The sequence below is a fragment of the Balaenoptera acutorostrata genome, chromosome 8 (genome assembly GCF_949987535.1).
Source record: "Balaenoptera acutorostrata chromosome 8, mBalAcu1.1, whole genome shotgun sequence".
Lineage (NCBI taxonomy): Eukaryota > Metazoa > Chordata > Mammalia > Artiodactyla > Balaenopteridae > Balaenoptera > Balaenoptera acutorostrata.
In genome coordinates, this window is record NC_080071.1 from 93109244 (window position 1) to 93130612 (window position 21369).

The 21369-nt window shown below is 51.9% G+C and overlaps 1 protein-coding gene across 7 annotated transcripts in view; it reads right to left on the reverse strand.

Moving 5' to 3' along the window:
• Positions 1-21369, reverse strand: part of HDAC4 (histone deacetylase 4) — a 291648-nt gene that overhangs the window by 103255 nt on the left and 167024 nt on the right. For all 7 annotated transcript variants that reach the window (XM_057551885.1, XM_057551889.1, XM_057551886.1 and 4 more), the window contains one exon: positions 10590-10834. In XM_057551885.1, the coding sequence (XP_057407868.1) occupies positions 10590-10834 (245 nt within the window). The remainder of the gene's footprint in view (positions 1-10589; positions 10835-21369) is intronic.

A 21369-nucleotide genomic window follows, 5' to 3' on the forward strand; every position in this document is an offset into this window, starting at 1 on the left:
GCCAAAGAGCAGGACAGAGGCTCCCAGAAGCATGGAGTGCCAACAAGCTGGCCCTGGGGACCCCGTGCCCTGGCCACTGGGAGAGAATGTGTATAGAGGACATCTCTTCCTGGACACTCCTGGGGGCTGGGGCCCCCCCGTGCTTACTCACTACCCCCCCCCATTTGGTCTGTAAGAGGTTTAGAGGAGGTTCACTACCCCAGCTCACTTCTGCCTTTTTTTATTAGAAACACAACAGAATGACTGATGGTTAAATCTAAGGTCAATTCCTTCTGTGTTCACATTTAACCATCAGTTTACTTATCAAGATCCATCTTCAAAGGTTCACGTTCTTAGAAAAGCCCAAAGACGGATTTGCTTGCTGCCCATTCTCCTAGCCCTGGAAACATCAGAGAATTAAATGGAGCTATTTCATTTTTTTCCCACTTAGTGGCATCATCTAACGTGTGGAACATAATATTCTCACAAAGATAGGGTGATCCTGATTTTTACCCATTCGATTTGTTTCTATTCATTTGAGTACTTTATGTACATATGTAAAATCAGCTAAGTGACTAAGGAAAGTCTGGGTTCGGGGGTCCCCAGTGCAGGCATGTGACCAGCCACGGGAAAGGGCAGCAGCAGTGGCGCCCCTGGTTCTGGACGATTCTGTCTTGCATTCGCACCCTGATGTGCACTGTGGACAAGGCCATCGGCGTGCACACAGAGGGTCTAAAAACAGAGCCATGTGCTGATGACCGTGCCTGCCAGATAACATGGTCTACCTTAGGAAGCCCACTGCGGGCACATAACCCTGACCACCAAACCCTTGAAATTTATCATTAAACCCACATTAAGAATGGCTGTTCTAGGGCTTCCCTGGTGGCACAGTGGTTAAGAATCTGCCTGCCAAAGCAGGGGACACGGGTTCGAGCCCTGGTCCGGGAAGATCCCATATGCCACGGAGTAGCTAAGCCCGTGCGCCACAACTACCGAGCCTGCGCTCTACAGCCCGCGAGCCACAACTACTGAAGCCCATGTGCCACAACTACTGAAGCCCGCGCTCCTAGAGCCCGTGCTCTGCAACAAGAGAAGCCACTGCAATGAGAAGCCCGCGCACTGCAACGAAGAGTAGCCCCCTCTCATCGCAACTAGAGAAAGCCCGCACGCAGCAACGAAGATCCAACACAGCCAAATAAACAAATCAATAATAAAAAAAAAAAAGATAAAAAAGAATGGCTGTTCTAGATACGTACTGTATGATGCTACTCATATGAGGTCCCTAGAGCAGTCATTACATAGACAGTAAGTAGAATGGTGGTTGCTGGGGAGGAGGGCCTGGGGGAGGAGGGGCTGGGGGAGTGTTGAATGGGGACAGAGCTTCATTTTTTTTTTTTAATTTTTTAATTCTATTTTATTTATTTTTTTATACAGCAGGTCCTTATTAGTCATCCATTTTATACCTATCAGTGCATACTGTCAATCCCAATCGCCCAATTCATCCCACACCACCCCCACCACCCGCCACTTTCCCCCCTTGGTGTCCACACGTTTGTTCGACAGAGCTTCATTTTTGAGGACGAAAAAGTTCTGGAGATGGATGTTGGTGATAATTGCCCAACAATGTGAATGGACTTAATGTCACTGAACTGTACACTTAAAGATGGATAAGATGGCAAGTTTTACTTTATGTATATTTACTGAGATTAATAAAAAGTGAGTTAGCGGTTTAGTGGTTCCTCAGAGTTAAACGCCGAGTTATCTTACGGCCCAGCAATTCGGCTCCCACGTATATACCCCAAAGAATTGAGAACAGTTGCTTAAACCAAACTTGTTCACTGATGTTCACTGCAGCACTATTCACAAACGCCAAAGGGTGGAAACAACCCAAATGTCCATCAATAGATGAATGGGTAAACAAATTAGGGTACATTCATACAATGGAATATTCAGCTATGAAAAAGAATAAAGTACTGACACATGCTATGACGTGGAAGAACCTCGAAAATGTTATGACAGAAGTCAGACGCAAAAAACTACGCATTACTGTATGATTACATTTATATAAAATGTCCAGAACAGGCAAATTCAGAGAAGAAGGCAGATGAGTGTTGCAGGCGCTATGGGGGGCAGGGGGTGGGGTGGAAATGGGGCATAACTCTTGGATATCAGCGCAGGGGTTCTTCATGGGGTGATGAGAATGGTTCGGAACCAGACAGCGGTGATGGTTGTACCATATTGTAAATGTACTAAATGTCATTGAATTGTACACTTTAAAATGGTCAAGTGATGAGTTTTATGTTATATGAATTTTACCACAATAAAAAAAATGAGTAAGGGAAAAACTAAGTATTTTCCATAAAGAAAAGGGAAAAAAACGAGCAGCCACCTCTCTCTGGGCTCCGTCGGGTGAGAACGAGCACAGCCCTGAGACTGAGGACGAGCAAGGTCCCCGTGTGTGTGCCCCAGGCCCTCGGGGTCCCTGGACAGCTGCTGGGGACGAAGGCAGAGCCTGGCTTCTCCTCCGCGCTCCCCATCCTACCTGACGGGCATCAGGAGAGAGCAGCCTGCATCGGCAAAGGAAACGGGCAAACTCACCTGTGATGAAAACGATCAGAATCCTGATGAGTGCTAGAAAACTACCAAATAGCTCAGGTGATGATTGAACTGTGTCCGGCACCGACCCTGCCAACAAGCTCTTCTAAGAGAAAAAGGCCAGGTCTCTCCACACAGGACCCAGGAAAGGCCTTTTGTCCTTGGGGAGTCACCTGCTTTATTTACCTCTGCAGCCCGGGAGCGTGGCTGCCTGACTTGACACCACAGGAAAATGGTTACAGGCCTGGAGAGGGTGCTTCCCATGCAACCCTGAGGGAGACCCCAGCACAGGGAGGGGAGGCCCGGCTTTGCCTAGCTCTCCTGCAAGCCTCACGCCCAGGGCAAGCCCTCACCCAGGGTCCAGCCTCGGCCACACAACCGCAGTCCATGGTGTGGGCAGGGCCCCTCACGTACGTGCTGTCACAGATAACTTTCCAAGATCCCAACATGGTTATGGAAGTTTTAGTCAATGCATCGAGACAAAAAGGGAGGAAATAATTATAATTTGCAGATGACATTATTGTCTACTTAGAGAACATGAAATAACCAATTACAAATTTCTTAGGACTAAGAAGAAAATTCTAGACATTGGTTGGCTAACAAATAATAATGAAATCAAGAGCTCTACACTGACAGTGACCAAGTAGAGAATAAAATGAAGAAACATTCTATTCATAACAGGAGAAAATATATAAAATACCCAAGAATAGTTAAATATAAAATCTACAGCCCTTATATGAAGAAAATAAAACAAGACTTTTCTTAAGGATAGAAGAAACCTCAAATCACAGGTGGTAATTCCATATTCCTGAATTAGAAAGTTATTAGTAGATGTCCTGCTGATTTATTAACTTGCTGCAACTTCAGTTAAGTTTCCAGAGCAACTTTGGGGGATGTTATGAGAAATGATTCTGCTGCTCACCTGGAAAAATAAAAGCTCACCCGGAGACAAGCTGAGGGAATTAAAAATGAAGAACAAATGTGTGGGGAGTGGAGACCTGCACAGTCGGATCCTGAAACACGAGCACAGGCTCCTGCTGACACTGGGCGGGGCTGGTATGAGGAACAGAGGGGGCTGGAGACAGACTCGGCCAGATAAATATGCGCTGATTATGGGACAGAGTTGGCATTTTTTAAATCGTTTAGAAAACTGCTTTGCTTCGTGAATGAGGCGAGGCCAAGTAGATAATTGACAAAATATAACAGACGTTGAAATAACGCCCTTAATTTATAAAGAACACTCATATACTGATGAGAAAAAGACAAGCATTGCAATAGAAAAACAGCAAAGAAAATGATAATTGGTAGAAGAAATGCAGCAAGCGTACAGAAATATGGCGAACCACAATCAAGGAAATGCAGGCACGACATGAGACAGAATCAAAATAGAATGTGAACAAGTTCCACTAATGCATCAGACTGCGGGGTCAGCCCTGGACCCTCTCCTCTGGGAAGGCAGTCGCTGCTCGGCCAGCCCGCTGTGTGCGGACTGTGGAAGAGGGAAAATGGGGGGCGGGTAGCGACCCGTGCAGCAGGCTGTGGGTGGGAGAGAGGGTGCCCTGCAGCGCCCCACAGAGGCAGCTACCACCCAGGACAGGTCAGCAAGTGCTGGCTGTCGTGGTTACTGCTGCTTTACTATTCTGCTCTCGGAATGAGCAAGGCGGGTGTGTGTGAGAGACAGAGAGAAAGAGAGAGAGAGAGACAGAGAGACACATGCATACCCAGGACCTAGTGTAGCTTTTGGAAAGAAACATGGCAACAAACAAAAGCCACAGAAAAGGACGTATCCTGGGTCAGCAATACCATTTCTGTTTTGTTTAGACAAAGGCATGTGATTCATGAACGAGGACACTAAAAACAGAAGAAAAACTGGAAATGACCTTAATGTTCAACTCTTCAACTATTAGTGCTTATTTAAATTCATTGGGGTTCATTGTAAGACTACAACAAAACCATTAAAATCATGCTTTTGAAGTGTATGTAATGGTAAAGGAAAATGTTAACAATACAGTAAATAAAAATCACATGTCAGTATAATCCCAATTCCATAAAACTACAGGTACACACACGCACAATTTACATAATATAAGGTTACGGGAATCCACTCCAAAAGGCAACAGCTTTCCTAGCTAACAGCGCTGGAATCACATCTTCTCTGTGATTTGCAATTATTCAGTAATTAACATTAATGACTGTGGCGATCAGAAAGAGATCATGATGAAAACATTCCTCGTGAAAAACGACACTGTCTGGGATGCAAATAGCAGGGCCCTGCTCCTCTCTCGTACACAAGCCTTGGGGAGTCCAGGGGCCGGGACCTTCCCCCTCCTCCTCCCGTTTACCTATGCAGGTGTTCCTCCCGGGGTGCAGGCGGCTCCAGGGAGACCTGTGGGGAGGACGCTGTGAGCAAATGGTTAATGAGGAGGTCAGACGTGTGGGTGAGCATGGCTGAGTGGACACAGGCATTCACTCCCACTCCTCTCGGAACCGCGAAGAGAACGGTGCTTTATAGGAGACACGGATTCACATGAACAAAGGCTGCAGGAAGGACTGGAGAGCAGGTTCGTCATCAGAACTTTGGAAGATGCAGAACTCTGGAGATGAGACGCGGCAGCACCCCAGAGGCACAGCCCAGATGGCATGGTCAGCGTCGCGTTCTACTCCGAAGTGCTCACCACATCTCCATCAGTGAAATGGAATATTCGATACGTTCCCAGTACAAAATTGTCAGTATTTGCCAAACAGCAAAAAACCACACATTTATGGAAACATCACTGCCACGGACGGAGGTCAAGGGGTGGCATGCCTGAACTCAGAACCTTCAGAAGGTGGCCAAGGGATTCTGGCTTGCACGGGGGGCTCCCAGCGTCCAGGCCCACAGCCCTGTCCCCTTCCTCCTCTCTTCACGGTGCACCCCGACTTCTCACTGTCTCCCTACCCCTGAGCCCTCCTCATGTGCACCCCGACTCTTGTCAAAATCACGGTTACCACGCCCTCTCCTGCCTTCCCTGGACTAGGGTGAGGAGTCCTCCTGGAGAAGATGACTGCACTCCAGGCCTGGTCTGTCACAGCCCTGCAGTATCCATTCCTCCGGGTGCATTCCCATATGAGCTCTCACCCTGACCTTCAGACTTGCCTTGGCCAGAGAGGCAACAGCATACATGACTTACATGGAGGCTTAAACCACTCTTGCCCTCTTGCTGAGCTTGGAACTCAGAAACCAGCAGATAATCCAGCTGCCAAGCACCAGACTGGAAGTGAGGTTACTTACTCCAGGTCACCCCGTCACTGGGCAGCTCACAGCTGATGACAGGAGCACAAGAGAGAGCCCAGACAACCCTCCACAAACAAATGACTGCTGTAGTAAGCACTATATTTGGGGTCGTTTGTTATGCAGCCAAAGCTGACTGAGACACTCATGTAACAGATTCTTTGTGGTCTTATAAAATAGTGGCCATCACCACTCAAGCAGGAAGGACTTTGTGCTGGCTTATATCCTGTAATTGTTTTCCTTTTTGCATAAAGCAAATATTTAAACCATTGATCCTGATTTAGAGATATAACAGATTCATATTTCAGATACTTTGAAATGCAAAAATCATGTTACTACATCATTATACTTAAAGATAGTCTGCAGTACAAGACTGAAACTGTAGCCATGATCACCAGAGTTTGCCCACAGTGAGAAGAGCTTACAGGTTTCTCAGACTGTGGGACTGGATTTGCATTGGAGCATAGGGAACTCAGCCAATAGGAAGGTAGGAAATCGCTAACTCCAGGGAAAGCTAAGAGCTGTATCAGAGAGGTCATGAAGCCATTGCATGGTGTGTGTCGGCAATAGGCACCCACAAAGACACAAGAATGGAGCCCCTGATGGTTCTTTAATCAGAAGGATGGTCTCAGTATATGAAGCACCCGAAAAGTGGCAGTGTATGTGTGTGTGGGGGGGGCCGGAGATGGAGGGCGAAAGCCTAGTCTCTCCAGCAAGCGGGAAATAATCACCCCATGGGATCTTTAATGCAAGGACGAAGCCGACCATCTACAAACAGGGAGCAGAAGCCAGCAGAGACCTGGGGCTGGGCAGCAGATGGGAGAGCAGGGAGGGACCGCTTCTGCTTGTTTACACTGTACTACATTTCCATTAGAAACATTGGAAATAGGGATTCCCTTGATAAAATTTTAAAAAATTAAAAATGACACACAACAGACCCCCAAAGCAGCAAATCTAGGTAATGCTACATTTGCCAGGTGATCACCTAGGCTATCCCAGCTGACAAAAACACCCACCGACACCACACTCACTACTCTCACAGCCCTGGGACTCAGTGACCATGCTGCCTGGACCCCATTCTGGGGAGAAGAAAACTAACTGCGCAGGACAGAAAGGGGAACGGGGCTCCTGAATCAGCCATGACCAACAAACACACTGCGCCTAGTACAAGTGCAACACTGAGTGTCGAAACCCCAGGAAAGATCTTCTTTACCCAGGGTTAACAATTTTAGTTACATTTTAAAAATTATTCTCTTTTTAACTATAAAATCCTATTCAAATTCACTGATGATTTAATGACACTAATTCGATTGTGTGCTCAAGAAATCCATCTGACAAACACCACTGCCAAATGTCACTAACAATATGATACCTTGTGAAGAGAGTGTAAATCATCAAAACAGAAGCCAACTGATGGTATGATACAATTACATAGTTTAAATGGCTTTAGACGAATGATCTCCATTTTAAATGGAGAAACAACAAACGATTAAAATGCAGAGAGCATGTAACCTTGAGATGCTTCCTGAGCTGCGTTTCTGGGGCTCCCACCATCTCTGGGAGCACCCAGCCTGTGGGCCAGGGGGAGCTCGGGGTACCCCGGACTTCCGGGCCCTCTCTGCGCAGGTGCTGACAGGAGGACCCAGGAGGGAGACTGTTCCATCTCAAAGAGGTGACACAAACTCCTGGAGCACCAGAGGAGGAGAGAAACTGGGGGTCAGGGAGACAAGGCCCACCCCAGGCCGAGGCCCCGGGACAGCGGGAAGCCCGGTCTCGCCCTGAGGGGGAAGCACCAACCTGGCTCAAGAGTGTTCCTGATGTTTCTTGCTTATTTGTGCAACCCCTCACCTACGAGAGGTTGTTGATGTCTCAATTTCTCATGTTTTTCTTGTAAAATCTACAGACTCAACCGACACAGACAGGAGAACAGAAGCAACTAGCGTCCTCCTTAATCCTGGTCAGCACAAAACCCACCATCGCCAGTTTCCGGTATAGTCTCTCAATCAGGGGCTGTTTGAGTGAGGACGGGGGTGCAAGGGGGAGTGAAAACAGAGAGAGAAGTGCAAATCCCGAGTTCCTTCTTCAGCCAGGCGCCGTGCCGGGCCCGCAGATGCCAGAGGTGGGCAGCTGCCCTTTACCAGGTAGGCACGTGGATGCGTGACCTACGGGGGGGAGGGGCACACACAGGGCTTCACCTCCCAAGATGAAGGGCAGTGCGGGCCCCCTGGTCGCCAGGAGCCCGGGTAAAGTGGGGCGTATCTGAGAGGACCGGGAAGACACAAGACTGCAGTGATCCTTCGGTCTTCTGAGATGAGATCAAGATACGGGACGGTGATGGCCAAAGTTCAAAACGCCGGCTGGCGAGGAGGAGAGGAACTCGCTCCGCGTGGGCGAGCAGCGCTACTGGTCGGGAGAGAGCCAAGGCTGAGCTTCTAAATTTCTTTCAGGGGTCACAGAAATGTGAGGCTGCAGCTTCAAAGACAAAAGGAAAGGGGCGGCCTGTGGGGGGGGCTCTTGTCAGTACTGAAAGGCAGGCACCTCGTCGGGCGCTGCTCACAGCCAAAGACCCTCGGGGCGGGGCCTCAGCGGGAAGCCCCACCCACCCCATCCCCCCACCATCCCCGCATCCCCGCATCCCCCGCACCGCACAGAGCAGCAGCCATGAGCAAGGCGCTGGCTTCCCCACCGGCAGGGCAGGTCCAGGCTGCCTCCCACCGAGCAGCCCACGGGGCCTCCCCCTCCTCCCAACAGCCAGGAGGAAAAGGCGCTTCGCATCAGGGGAGCAAAGCGTACCGCACTCGCTCTCGTGGACCCTCGACCACCCCACCCCAAACTCAAGAGCGCTTATTCAATAGCAGAGGACCACGATGGCCGCTGGGGCGTCTCCGTGGAGACAGGTGACCTCTCAGTTAGGCAGGAGCGCTCTCTGGCTCAGAATCTACAGGCAAAGCCATGAGGCCTGGACTTCCAGCAGCTCTGGAGAGTGTTCTCTCCTTGGTCTGTCCACTGCCAACCTCAGAAGCCCCACGGGGTCAGGGCAAAAGGCAGCAGCGGCAGCAACAAAACTGCCAAGACCCACGGCCTCGGGCGCAGCTATCAGCTGGCCAGAGGCAGAAACAGACAGTGCACGGTTGGTTACTCTGCATGGTACCAGTGCGCGCACACCATCTGGGCGCAGGCTAACGAGGAAGCCAAGGCCGGCCTCAGCGACGTCCAGCCGTAGGCGGTGTTGGTCTCCATGGAAAGGGCATCTCAGAAGCGTGTGGGCTTTTAATTCTCCACATCCCTGCTGTCCGGTCCAGTAGCCACTAACCACATGTGGCCGCAGTAAAGCTGGTCCAAAGGGAGATGTGCTCTGCGTGTCTGGTCTGCGATGCTTCACTAAGACTCAGCGTGAACAAAACTATTTACATGGATCACAGGTTGAAATAATATTTTAGAAATATGAGGTTAAATAAAATACATCAAAGTTAGTTTACCTTGTGCAGCCAGGTTCCCAATGACCCCAAAGATTCCTGCCTCCTGGTGTTCACCCCTTGTCTGGGCCCCTCCTGGGAGGGTTGGTCGTATGACAGTAGAATAAGGTAGCAGGGTTGGGGGATGTCACTTCCAAGATTTGGCCAGAAGACACCGAGGCCTCCTTCTTGGTCACTTGGATCTCGGGTGCCCATTTCGGGGAAGCTGCTGTTAGAGGCCCACGTGAGGAGGACCTGAGGCCTCCTGCCCACAACCACGGGCGTCAGCTGGGAAGTGGGTCCTGCAGCCCCACCCAGCCCTCAGATGAGACCACAGCCCTGACTGGCAGCTCAGCAGCACCTCACGAGAGACCCTGAGGCCCAGCCAGCAGTGAGGCTGCTCCTGGATCCCTGACCCGCAGAAGCTATCAGATAGTACACGCTTGTTATTGTTATTCCTGACCCGCAGAATCTATCAGATAGTACACGCTTGTTATTTTAAGCAGCTAAAAAGCTTGTGGGTAATTTGTTAGATAGCAATCAATAACTTACACAATCTGGTTTCTTTTGGTGTTTTAAGGTGGCTACAGAAAATGTAAAATTACCCACGTAATTTTAATATATACACATTTCTATTGGACAGCGTTGCTCTCCATGTTTCCAAGTACAGTGAGCACACGTTATGATCACAGACGTCATAACTGGTCCCTCAACCACATGACGTGACTTCTCTATGCATCACTAATGCATGTTTCTTTCTAATATGTTTACTTTTAAAATCTGAGATCAGATTAAATACATGCAGAGAGTGGGTACCAAAACACAATCTATGTTAGTTGTTTTCTGATTCCATTTAAAGGAAAAGTAAATATTAGTATCTTTTTCAAATCATAAAAAGTCAGTGGGAAAAATGGAGAGTGGACGGACAAGTCCCAAGAAGAAAATAAAGATGATTTGCAAACACGGGTGTTTCTTCTTGCTGGTAACGTTGCTATATACGGACATATCTTATCTTTGTAGATGAAGTCAGATGATAAGCATTTCCCCTAATTTAAGCACGCTTCTACAGCGTGACTTTAAATGCTGTTCCCACCATTGGCCACATCTGCCCCAATTTACTCAACCGGTGCCCAAGTGCTGGACACGCAGGTGTTAACTGCCCAGCAAGGAATATGGCTGTGCATCAATCTCAGCGCTACCACTGGTTATCAGGGACGGTCCTTAGCGTGGGAACCACGAAGAACGCGCGGGCTCTGCGGGCTCCCGGGCGCGGACGGCAGGCGACTTACTTTGATGTGCTCGTGGAGCTGGGCTTCGTGCTGCCGGGACAGCTGCTCGTGCTGCCTCTGGAACTCGGCGATGAGGAGCTGCCTCTGGAGCTGCTGCTTCTGCTTGAGGGCCAGGAGCTCCTGCTGCAGCTGCTTCTCCCGGACGCCGGCCTCCGTCGCGGGCAGCGGAAACTGGTGGTCCAGGCGCAGGTCCATGGGCACCGCCGGGGGGGCCACTGGCAAAGGCAGCGCCGAGGCCACGTCCACTGCGGGAGAGAGCACAGCACAGAGCGCTGGTCACCGTGGAGCCCCCAGCCCCGCCCACCCTCCCAGAGAGCCACCGCCAACAGTCGGCGTGCCCACATGCTGAGGGCCACTGTACACTTCGGACGCCTCTGCACCCCCTCCCTCAACAGGCTCAAGAGGCACGACCCGGAGGCCTTTGAGGTTTCTATCCCTCGGGCAGAAATCAGTGGACGTCTGGACCAGGACACACACTCCCGCCAACTCTCTTCCCTCCACCCGACCCTCCACGAAGGGGCCCCTGCTCTCTCAAAGGACCTTGCTGCAGGCCCGGCGGCCTTTTCTGACATCCTTTTTGAAAGTCGACGAAGAGAAAAAGCCAGAAAAAGGCTCTGAAAAGCACTGAACATCCGTAAGTAGAGAGGCAAGTTGCCCAAGCCTTTCTTCCCCTTTTCACGAAGCCACGGAAGAGCTGCGCGCAGGAACCACGGGACAGTGTGTGCCACTGAAGTGGTCCAGACGGACGCTCCGGACGGGGAGAGCGTTTCCATGGTGAAGCGAGCGCCCTCCGGAAAACAGGTTTACCGGCTGCAGCCAATAAGACGCTCCCCCGGCTCGCCCGCACAGCTTGAGCGTCAGGGTTACGTGCTTCTGCACTTCGCCGGGAAACGGACTGTCTTCACTGCACTGATGTGTGGCCGAGAAAGAGCCACAAGTGACTCTGATTAGAAACAGAAGCTGAATCGATCTTAAGGCTTACAAATCAATACCAAATTAAAGTGAGAAAAAGAATGCAGAGCGCAAGCCTTAAATTTATATGGACCTCACAAAATAACCCGACGTGGGTGCTCCTCCCGCGACAGGACGGCATCTGAAAAGCCCAGGGGCGCCGCTGGGAACCCCTTACTTCCCGCGAGCCTCCTCTGCTGCTTCCCCGCCTCGCAGGTGCGCGCCCTGGGCGCTGCTCGTAGAGAGAGGAGTGAAGACAGCCCAGCACCGAGGTCCGTGGTCCCTGTCCCTGCCAAAAAGCCCCCCTCACAACCTGCTCTGGGCTCACGCAGCGGCACGGACCAGACCCGGGGACCGGAGGCTGGGGCCTCGCCCTCCGGGGGGCTCAGGGCTCCAGTGGGAGCCCAGACTCAACACCCAAGGGCCGCCAATGCCAGCTCCTCACCACCTGGCACGGGGCGCCTCATTCTAGCCCCTCTGCCTGGACCCTCTGCAGGTCGGGCCTTGCGACAGACGCACTTGGCCTCGTCCTGGGGTCTCCCTGAGTGAGAGGGGGCCACTCACCGGCCGGACATAACCCAGTTCCTCAGGAAGTCTGTGCATAGATTCTGGAAAAACAGCCCGTAAGTGGAACCACCCGTCAGGACAGGGCATTTCTGTGGTCACTGCCAGGCGGCAGGTCCCATGCCGACCATCCTTCTGATGAGCGAGGCGAGGTGGGGCGAGGCCCGGCTCGGGCGAAGCCCTGGGTTCTAAGCCCCGAGCCGACTCCCTGAGCCCTGGAGCTCTGGACTAGAACGTGGCCTCGCACCTGCAGGGCTGCTCACCTCGGGAGAGTGCGGGCCGCTGCCCGGGGCAGAGCGGGGCGCTGGCTCCGGGGCTGACGTCACTGTCTCTCCCACCCCCGGGACCAAGCCCTGGCCTCCACCCCAGGCCCCCAGAGCCTGGAGCAGCTTGCATGCCAGGAATGCCTGGGACCTGGCCACAGGGAAGGGAGAAAACTCCTCAGTATTCAAGCAGTTTCAGAAAATATCTAATTCTCCTCTCTTTGAAGCCCTAACAAGCCTGGGATAAATACCAGCTGACTGTTTTTCTTCGGTTTCTTCCCCCAACTTTTTAAATGTATGTATTTCTTTTTTTTCTAGAGGGGTGTGAGGCTTGATGTGTGACAAGGTCTTTATTTGATATTTAAGTGAGAAAAATCTGCACAAATGAACTGTTTTCGTGAACAGGCCCGGGGACCGGTGGACCCCACCAACCTCCACTGCACACCAGCTGGTAAAGACTGGCTTTTATTAATTTCCTTTTTCTTTTTTTGATCATTTTTATCATGCAATATATGAAAATGGAAAAACAGTGCAAACAACACCAGTTTTATAAAACCTCAATCAATATTTTCCCCCATTTGCTTCAGACTTTCTTTTAAGGAACAGAATATTATGGAGGGCAGGGAGGAGGGCTCAGGAAAGAGACTTAGAGAAAAGAGAAAGTGACCTGACGTCTTAAAGGAAATTCAGCTGATGCTTTTCTTTCTCCGGTGGGGAGAGGTGGTGTATATTATCCTGCTTTCACTAAAGACAGTGCTGAATGCTTCCTGAAAAACATTCTTACCGTGAATGATGGCAGGTTTTGCCAGCTCCCTTTCTGCATCCACGGATGTGATCAGAAAGTTTTTCTATTAACCGGGTAACCTGCCTAGTTCCTTCATGGATTACAGGTGAGTTACTTAGCAGACCTCCTCAGGTTAGTTGGCCTTTGCTTTCTTTTTTTTTTGGTCTGCGTTGGGTCTTCATTGCTGCGTGTGGGCTTTTCTCTCTACTTGTGGCGACCGGGGGCTACTCTTTGCTGCGGTGCGGGGGCTTCTCACTGCGGTGGCTTCTCTTGTTGCGGAGCACGGGCTCAAGGCCCGCGGGCTCAGCAGTTGCAGCACACGGGCCCCAGAACACACGGGCTTCAGTAGTTGCAGCGTATGAGCTCAGGAGTTGTGGCATGCGGGCTCTAGGGCGTGTGGGCTTCAGTAGTTGTGGCGCACTGGCTCAGTAGCTGTGGCTCGCGGGCTCTAGAGTGCAGGCTCAGCAGTTGTGGCACACGGGCTTAGTTGCTCCGCGGCATGTGGGATCTTCCCGGACCAGGGCTCGAACCTGTGTCCCCTGCACTGGCAGGTAGATTCTTAACCACTGTACCACCAGGGAAGTCCCCCAGTTGGCCTTTGCTTTCTAAGGATAAACCCGACTTGCTCTTCCTGGGTTACACACACACACACACACACACACACACACACACAAAGAGTCGCTGACCCATTCAGCCTGCGACTGTTTCATTACACACATTTGAATCCATAGTCATAATAGGTGAGACCGGCCTGCGGTGTCTCTTACACTCTGCTTGTCTGGTCAGGGAGCGGAATTTTAGCTTAAGAAAATAACCACAGAGAATCTGTGAAATAACCATACTGCCTGCATTTTGTAGCAGTATCATCTCACTTGCCCTGACAGCAGGGGTGGTCAGACGTGGCCCCTGCTCATGCGACGTGCTAAGGTGACCTAAGACACTATGTAGGAACAAGGCCATCCCCACGATGCGGGGCAGAAGACGACCCATCCACTGCTCACTGTCTCATACCCTCTCCCCACTTCTAATTCTTCCTAGGCGGGGTCAGGAGGACCAGCAGAAATGTCTAGTAGTTAACGTCGTCAAAGACTGAACATAAAACAACTTGAAGGGATCCTTTTTATGGACTCCAAAAATAAGATGGGCCAAACGTTTCTAAGCGTGCGTCCATGTACCGCGGAAACACTCCTGCTCTGTGCTGGGCACTGGGGGGCTGTTCCCACGCCAGCCTGTGGCAGGTCTGCTGTGAAGACAGGCAGGAGGGGCAGTGGGGCCCATGGAAGGCCTGGGGAAGGGTTCACACGGGGGCTGCATCTCTGAGGCGGGAGGGGCGCTGGGGGTGAAAGAGGTGGGGCGGTGGCCGCAGGGACAGGACGGGAGGACTCGTGGGTGGCCGGGCAGGACGGGGCCCTGTGGATGGGGCGGCAGGGCGGGGAGGGGCGTCACACCCACCACCCGCGAGCTGAGCCTCGCTTTGTTTACTGCACCTTCTCTCAGCCTCCTCTGTGTCTGGGGGCGTAGGGAACCTTAGAAGGAAACACCCCCTGGTCATGCCACAGACACCGGAGCGGATGCACCCTGGGGGTGGGCGCGCAGGGTGGCGAGGAGACCACCCCCCCCACCGGCAAGCCCCTTATGCCCGCAGTGAACAGACAGAAGGGAACGGGGGGCATGGGGGGGGGGGCATGTGCTGTCCTCGGCCCAAGGCATCCCTGTTCTCACCACGTTCCCTCCACATATACTGTGAGAAAGGGATGCAAGTCCTGCCTGGGTTTACCCTTTTGAGGTTTCACATAAAACTTCATTCTTCTGCTAGAGAAAGTCAAAAGCAGAGCAAAGAGAATGCAAAGCTAGACATCACCTCCGTCAGACGCGCCGCGACCAGCTCCTGCCACTTCTTCACCTCTGAAAACAGCACTGCGTTTACAGACACGCAAACCAACACTGGAACTTACACGAGGCCAGGGGACCCAGGCAAGGTCCTTCTCCCGCTTCGTGTGCCCAGCCTCGGGAAGCCAGGCGGGTGGGGAGGTGGCCGAGCGGTCCCCAGGCCTGGCCTGGGCACCAGCTGCGGGGTCCCCATTCATTCCCATTGCTGGCGGGTGCGTCAAACATGACTCGGACTATTTCTGTATCAAAAACTCTCTGAAATGCCATGAGTTCCCAACAGAAGCTGCTGGTGCTTTTGACCCAAAGAGCCCTGAAGAAACAATGAAAGCTTCTCTACTTAAAGAATGCAGCATCAAGACAAAAAAGCCTGTATTCTCATGAATATTTTATGGCAGAGTAGAAAATTGCTTTTATAGGTTGTGCCTTGAGAAACATATTAATACAATCAGACTCATGACGTTAGTAAAAGCACAAAGACTATATTCAGAGTTTCAATAAGAAATGGCAAGCCTGGGCTGTGAATTATAAGTTCTCAATCAGAAATAGAAAAAATCTGCTAGTCTCTATTTTTTTTAACATAAATGATCAGAAAAAAAGGACACTAATTTTCCATTACATGGGTTGGGTCCTCTTTTCATAACACCATTTCATGTCATCATATAGATAGGAAAGAAAGAGAAGGACTATTCTTTAGAAAACAGGGCCGAAGTTTAGGGTCTGTTCAAGTAAAGAACGACTCATTCACATCTAGGGAACAATAAAAGATACTTCATCCACGCAGCCACGATTTCCTCTTACCATGACATTTGCCTGCGTGCGTGAGGGTTAGGGAGAGAAAAGACTGCAGGGGGCGGCGGAGGAAGAGAAAGAAAGGGAGGGGTATATAAGAAACGCAGAACTTGGTTCAAAATATTGTCATCTTTTATGGTGAAATGTGTCACACACCCTGGAGAACAAGAGGGTTAAGGGTGACACAGTCACCCCCCCCACCCCAACCAGAACCAGAGCATTGCTCTCCGTGCCCCCCACATCACACGCCTGTGCCCCCAGCGACATTCTGACTTTGTTCAGCATCCCTGCTTTTCTTTCTGGTTATAACATCTACAGATGTATCCCCAAACGTGTGTTCTCCACGTGACCGCAGTGAGTACAGGAGCAGTGGGATGGGAGGTGACAAAGGTTCCCAGGAAAAGACAGAGTCTCGAGTTCAGGCTGCCTTCAGCTTCTAGGACAGTTGACCAAAAAGAGCTCTGTCCGGGCGAGGTCAAGAGTGACCCCCGGGAAGCCAAGGGCCGCCCCGAGTGCAGCACCCGGGGGGGCCGTCCCGTGCACCAGCGCTGCCCTGCTTCCTGCCGCTGCTGCATCCAAGCTGTCCTCCAGGTGTGAGGCTCGCAGGAGGCCCCGTGGAGAGATCTGCCTCGTCTGGTAAGTGAGGCTGGAGGGCAGGGAGGTCCAGACAGGTCAGCCCCCCTTCCCACGCCCGCCCCGGCGGCTGCTGAGCTCTGGTCCAGCCGGGCGGCCCAGGATCTCCTGCACAGCCGCCCTCCTGAGGCCGGCCCCCTCATCCTCCCTGGGATCCCACTGGTCTCTGTCCCAGGGTAGATCACCTGCTGATCCCTTTATCCCACTCTTCATTCTTCTTTCTCGGTTCATTCTTTTTCTGCAGGAACTCAGGCTCCAAGAGTGTCTTGAAAACGGAGGCGTGTGAGGTTTCATGTCTGAAGATGCACTTAACTTCCCTGTCAACGTTATCATTACTTGGGCTGCGTACAGAATTCCAGCTTGAAAGTCACCTGCTCCGGGGCGGTGAAGGCAGTGCTTCACGGCCTCCTTGTTCCCAATACTGTTGTTAAAAGAACACGGAGCCGCTCTGGCTCTGGACCCTTTGTGCTTGCCTTTCCCTCTGGATGTTTATAAGACCTTCTCCCTGTCCCCAGTGTTCTGAGATTTGAGAAGCAGGTGGCTTGGTGAGGCTCTTCCTTCCTCCACTGTGGGGGGCATGCAGCTGGCCTGTTCAGTTTCTCCAGTCGTGGGGAATTTCCTTGAGTTATTGGGTTGGGCAAAAACTTCGTTTGGGTTTTTCCATAAGATGTTATGGATATTTTGTTGACCTCCTTGTTTCTGTTTTCCCCTTCCAAAACTTCTTGGGTGGTAAATCTCCTGGAACAATCCTCTGATTTTCTCTTTCATTCTCTCCTATTTTCTTTTTCTGTGTCTAATGCTCAACTTTATTCGAGATTTCCTTAAATGTATACTCTAAGCTTTTCACCGAGTTCTGCATATTTTCTGCGGATGTGTCCCTGAGTACGAGCGGAGGCATGAACCCTAACTGGAAGCTGCAAGCAGAGAGGGGTTCTCAACGCTGAGCTTCGCTGGACGGTGCGGGGAGCTGGCCTTAGTCGGGACGCACCAGGCACCCTGGTTGGGGGCTCAGGCGCCCAGCACAGCGGGGCATCTGCTTCTCTGCCAGCCTGCATTCCACCTGGCCCAGCCCCCTTTTGCTCCTGTCCCGGAGGGCGGGATGGAGGGCGGGACGTGGGGCTCTTGGTTGCGCTGACGGGAGTCGGAATCTGGCTTTTTCTGCCCAAACTGCCAAATCGGTTAAGACTTATGGCTCTACTTTCCAACTTTCAGACTGTTGGTGATACTGTTTCCTTTTCTGTTCCCCCAACTTTGTGAGCTGATGACATTTCCCTGGAATATATATTTTTATTTTTTAGGGAAAAATTTCAAAAACACACAAAGGCAGAGAGAACAGTATAATCAACTCCCAAGAATCCATCAGCCACCTGCCACCTCATGGCCAACCTTTTCTTCTTCACTCCCACCCACTGCACTTCCTTCTAGATCATCCTGAAGCCTACCAGCCGGCCCAGCATGTTGTCCATAAGGCATTCGGTATCTCTAAATGAACTCTTAAAAAACACAGTTGAATACCATCAACCTACCCAAATAAATTAACAACTCCATGACATTATCAAATAGCCAGAAGGTATTCCCATTTTCTGAGAGAGTCTCATACACATTTTTTAAACTTTATTCAAATCAAAACCCAACTAAGGTCCATTCACTGCAAGTGGCTGATATATCCTTTGAATTCTTTTTAATCTAAAGGTCCCCCACCTTCTCCCTCACTCCTGCCCCCTCCAGCTGATGGGCTGAAGACACTGGTCACCTGTCCTGTGCTGACTGTGCCTGAGGTGTCGGTTCCCTGGGAGCTGGAAGTGGGTCTGGAGGCCCAGGGGATGCAGCTCTGGTTCCTAGCAGGGCCACCTCCCTGGAGAGGTCCTGTGGCCCTCGGGCTCCTGTGTTATCGGCAGCTAACATGCTCACCGATGATGTCTTCATCGCTGTAAACAGGGCTTTTCTAGCTCCACCCACCCCTCTTGATTTGCTAGCTACATTACTTCTAAAGTGAGAAAGGGTCCCAAGTCAACCATGTTGCTATTCTCACAAAGGGTTTTTAGAAGAAAGGCAGGGCGAGAGCTTGATTCTCTTCCTTTATTTGTCAATTTTTAAAAAGAACGAGCTGGCCCTGTAGCACGCTCCATGTGTGAGCAGGGAGGAGGGTTTTGGTTTTCGGGATCATGGTGAACGGAGCCTCTGTAGTCCTGTCCTAAGGCTGCTGCATCACCCTGAACCCACAGGCCGCCCAGGAGCAGCTCTCTGTGCAGCTGAGACAAGGTGTCCCAGGCTCTCCCTGCACTTCTTGGGCCCCACAAGGAAACAGACGTGTCTCCAAGGATAACTGGGTCCCTTTAGTGGGAAACGGTAGAGACCATCACCTAGGTTCGGGGTGACACGGTTTATAACGAATATACCTTTACTGGAGCTTTTGTGAATTTCAGAAGTGAGTGAAATTAGATATACATGTTCAATCTGTCATCTCACCGCGGAACTCTGGGTGCATGATTTATTAAAACTATCATTCAAAAGGGCTGAACAGTCACAATCAAGTTCCATTCAAAATACTGATTTATATGCAATATCATTTTCCCCAAAGGTGCTCTTAACTGAATTACAATTATTCTATTTAACTGTGTGTGTGTGTGTGTGTGTGTGTGCGCGCGTGTGTGTGAAAGGGAAATGAGGTATAGAAGTCAGAAGTGCTTTTTAATATAAACATTTAAAAATATTCTGTAGGGAATGTAAGTAACACAAGTGACCCCCACCTCAGCTTCTTACGCAGACGAGCATGTATCTCCTTTCTCTTTGCCTCCTTCAGATATATGTACGCAATGCCAAAGAGATAACTTACGTGAACAACCCCCATCATATAAATTACTCTTGAAACATAAAGATAAAAAATATTATGGTGCAAGAACAGGCTGTTATGTTTTACATTGTTTTGTTTTCAGTTGAGATCAAAATGTAAAGAAATAAATAAACGTATAATACATGGAAGTATTTATATGTGTACATACAGGAAGGTTTTTTAATCTGGTCTGGGGCAGGGAGAGAGATGTGACACACGTGGAGTCTATTCAACGTAACCCTCTGAGCTGTGTTTTCCGTGCACGCGGTTTCCTTGCACACATCTAGTCGTCAAGAAGGGAGCGGCCCTGGCTTACCCATGCTTCTGCCTTCCAGACAAGAAGGGAGTTGATCCCTCTTCAAAAGCAAGGAGAAATATACCGGAGCAGGGCACGGGGTCCTCCAAGCTGGAGGCAGGAGAGGATGTCTGGGGCAGGCACACCTCCCCCCTTCCTCCAGGTCAGTGAAAACATCACGACGGGTTCACAGTCCTGTGGGCTGCTGGCCTGGGCTCACGTAATGTGTGAACAGGCACGCTGTAGGGTATGGATGGATCCCAGCGTCATCCCCATCTGACAGGTGGCGAAACTGAAGTTCGGGGAGTCTACGGGACTTGCTCGAGGCCACGCAGCAAATGTCACCGGCAGACTCAGAACTGGATGCCAACCACGGGTACCCCAACAGTGACGCGATGCAGAGCAGGGAGAGCTGGGGGCCCGCAGGTCACCCTGGGGCGGTGGTTCGCAGGCTGGGCGGCGTCAGCAGCTTGGGGACTTGGGAACAACAGGGCCTGGGCCCTGCTCGGCTACAGTGCACGGCGTCCCTGGGGGCTCCAGCAGCGCTCGGGCGATCAGGACCCCCTGCAGCCCGAGAACCCCCCGCTCCGGAGCTCTGAGAGCGCCTCCCACACCGGCGGGCCCGCTGACCCCTGGCCTCCACGCCCACGCCTCCGGCTTTGGACTCCGTCCTGACCACGGGCCGGGTGTCCCCCGCGATCGCCGGCTCGCTCTAGCACCCTGCAGTCCAGTGCCGTCCGTGGGAGAAAACTCTACTTTTCCTGAAGAGCTCCTGGGGCTGGGGCGGCCACAGGCATCAGCTCTGCGAGCTTCTTCTCACGGCCGAGACAACGGCCCCAAAGGCACAGCCAGGCCGGGTCTGCACCACCCAACCGGCACCAGGAAACAGGTTGAAAAGCACCGCCGAGTCAAACGCCGCCTGCTGAGCAGAGGCGGAGACCGAAGATCCCTGAAATCTTATTTTCACTGCTAAAAAGATAAAGCTACCGTGAACACCAGGGTGATGTTTCATACCACTGTCTCTTCACCTAAGTCAGATTTCACCACCACCCACTCACACCGCGCCCCCGAGCGACAAGTTTTCAAAGTGCTTCTCCCTGGCAGAGAGTCTAAAGCTGTCAATACCCTGAGGCCTGGCCTCCCAGTCAGTGCCTCCACCAAGGGGCCCTTTCCCACAGCTACTTCGATCCCCCCTGGGGTCCCCGCTGGGCTGCCCTGAGTGTCCGCAGACACAGCGAGGACACCGCAAGCCACCACGGGGGCAGCGGAGCGGGAGGTGGGACTGTTCGTGGAAACCAGCTCTGCGGCCTCCACTTCCAGGCACCAGGGCGGTGCTTCCAAGCAAAGCTAGTGAGAGAAATCCAGGCCAGGCCCCCCGCGTCAGCGGCTCCTGGGGCCCGCGGCACACAGACCTGGTCCCTCAGACATCCAGTGCGGGTCAGAGCGCGAGGAGGGCATGATCACACACGCAGCGGGGGCAGGGCCGGGGCGAGTTCAGATCCTGCCGGGGGACCAGCAGGCGCGTGGCCGGGGCCGTGCGTGTGGCCCAGCGTCCATCACGGGGCCGGGATGCAGCCTCGAGCCTGGAGGCCTCTGTCGCAGGGGCCGCGCAAACTCGGGGAGAAGAGCCCGGGGCGGCAGACGCAGCGGGACGGGCGTCCAGGCGAGGCGGGCGGAGCTGAGCCCATCTTGCCTCCGGGGCTCCTGAACACCTCTCCCCCCAAAGTGGGCCCAGAAAGCGCTTTTTACTGAGGGTGGTGAAAGAAAACCCAAGGTGA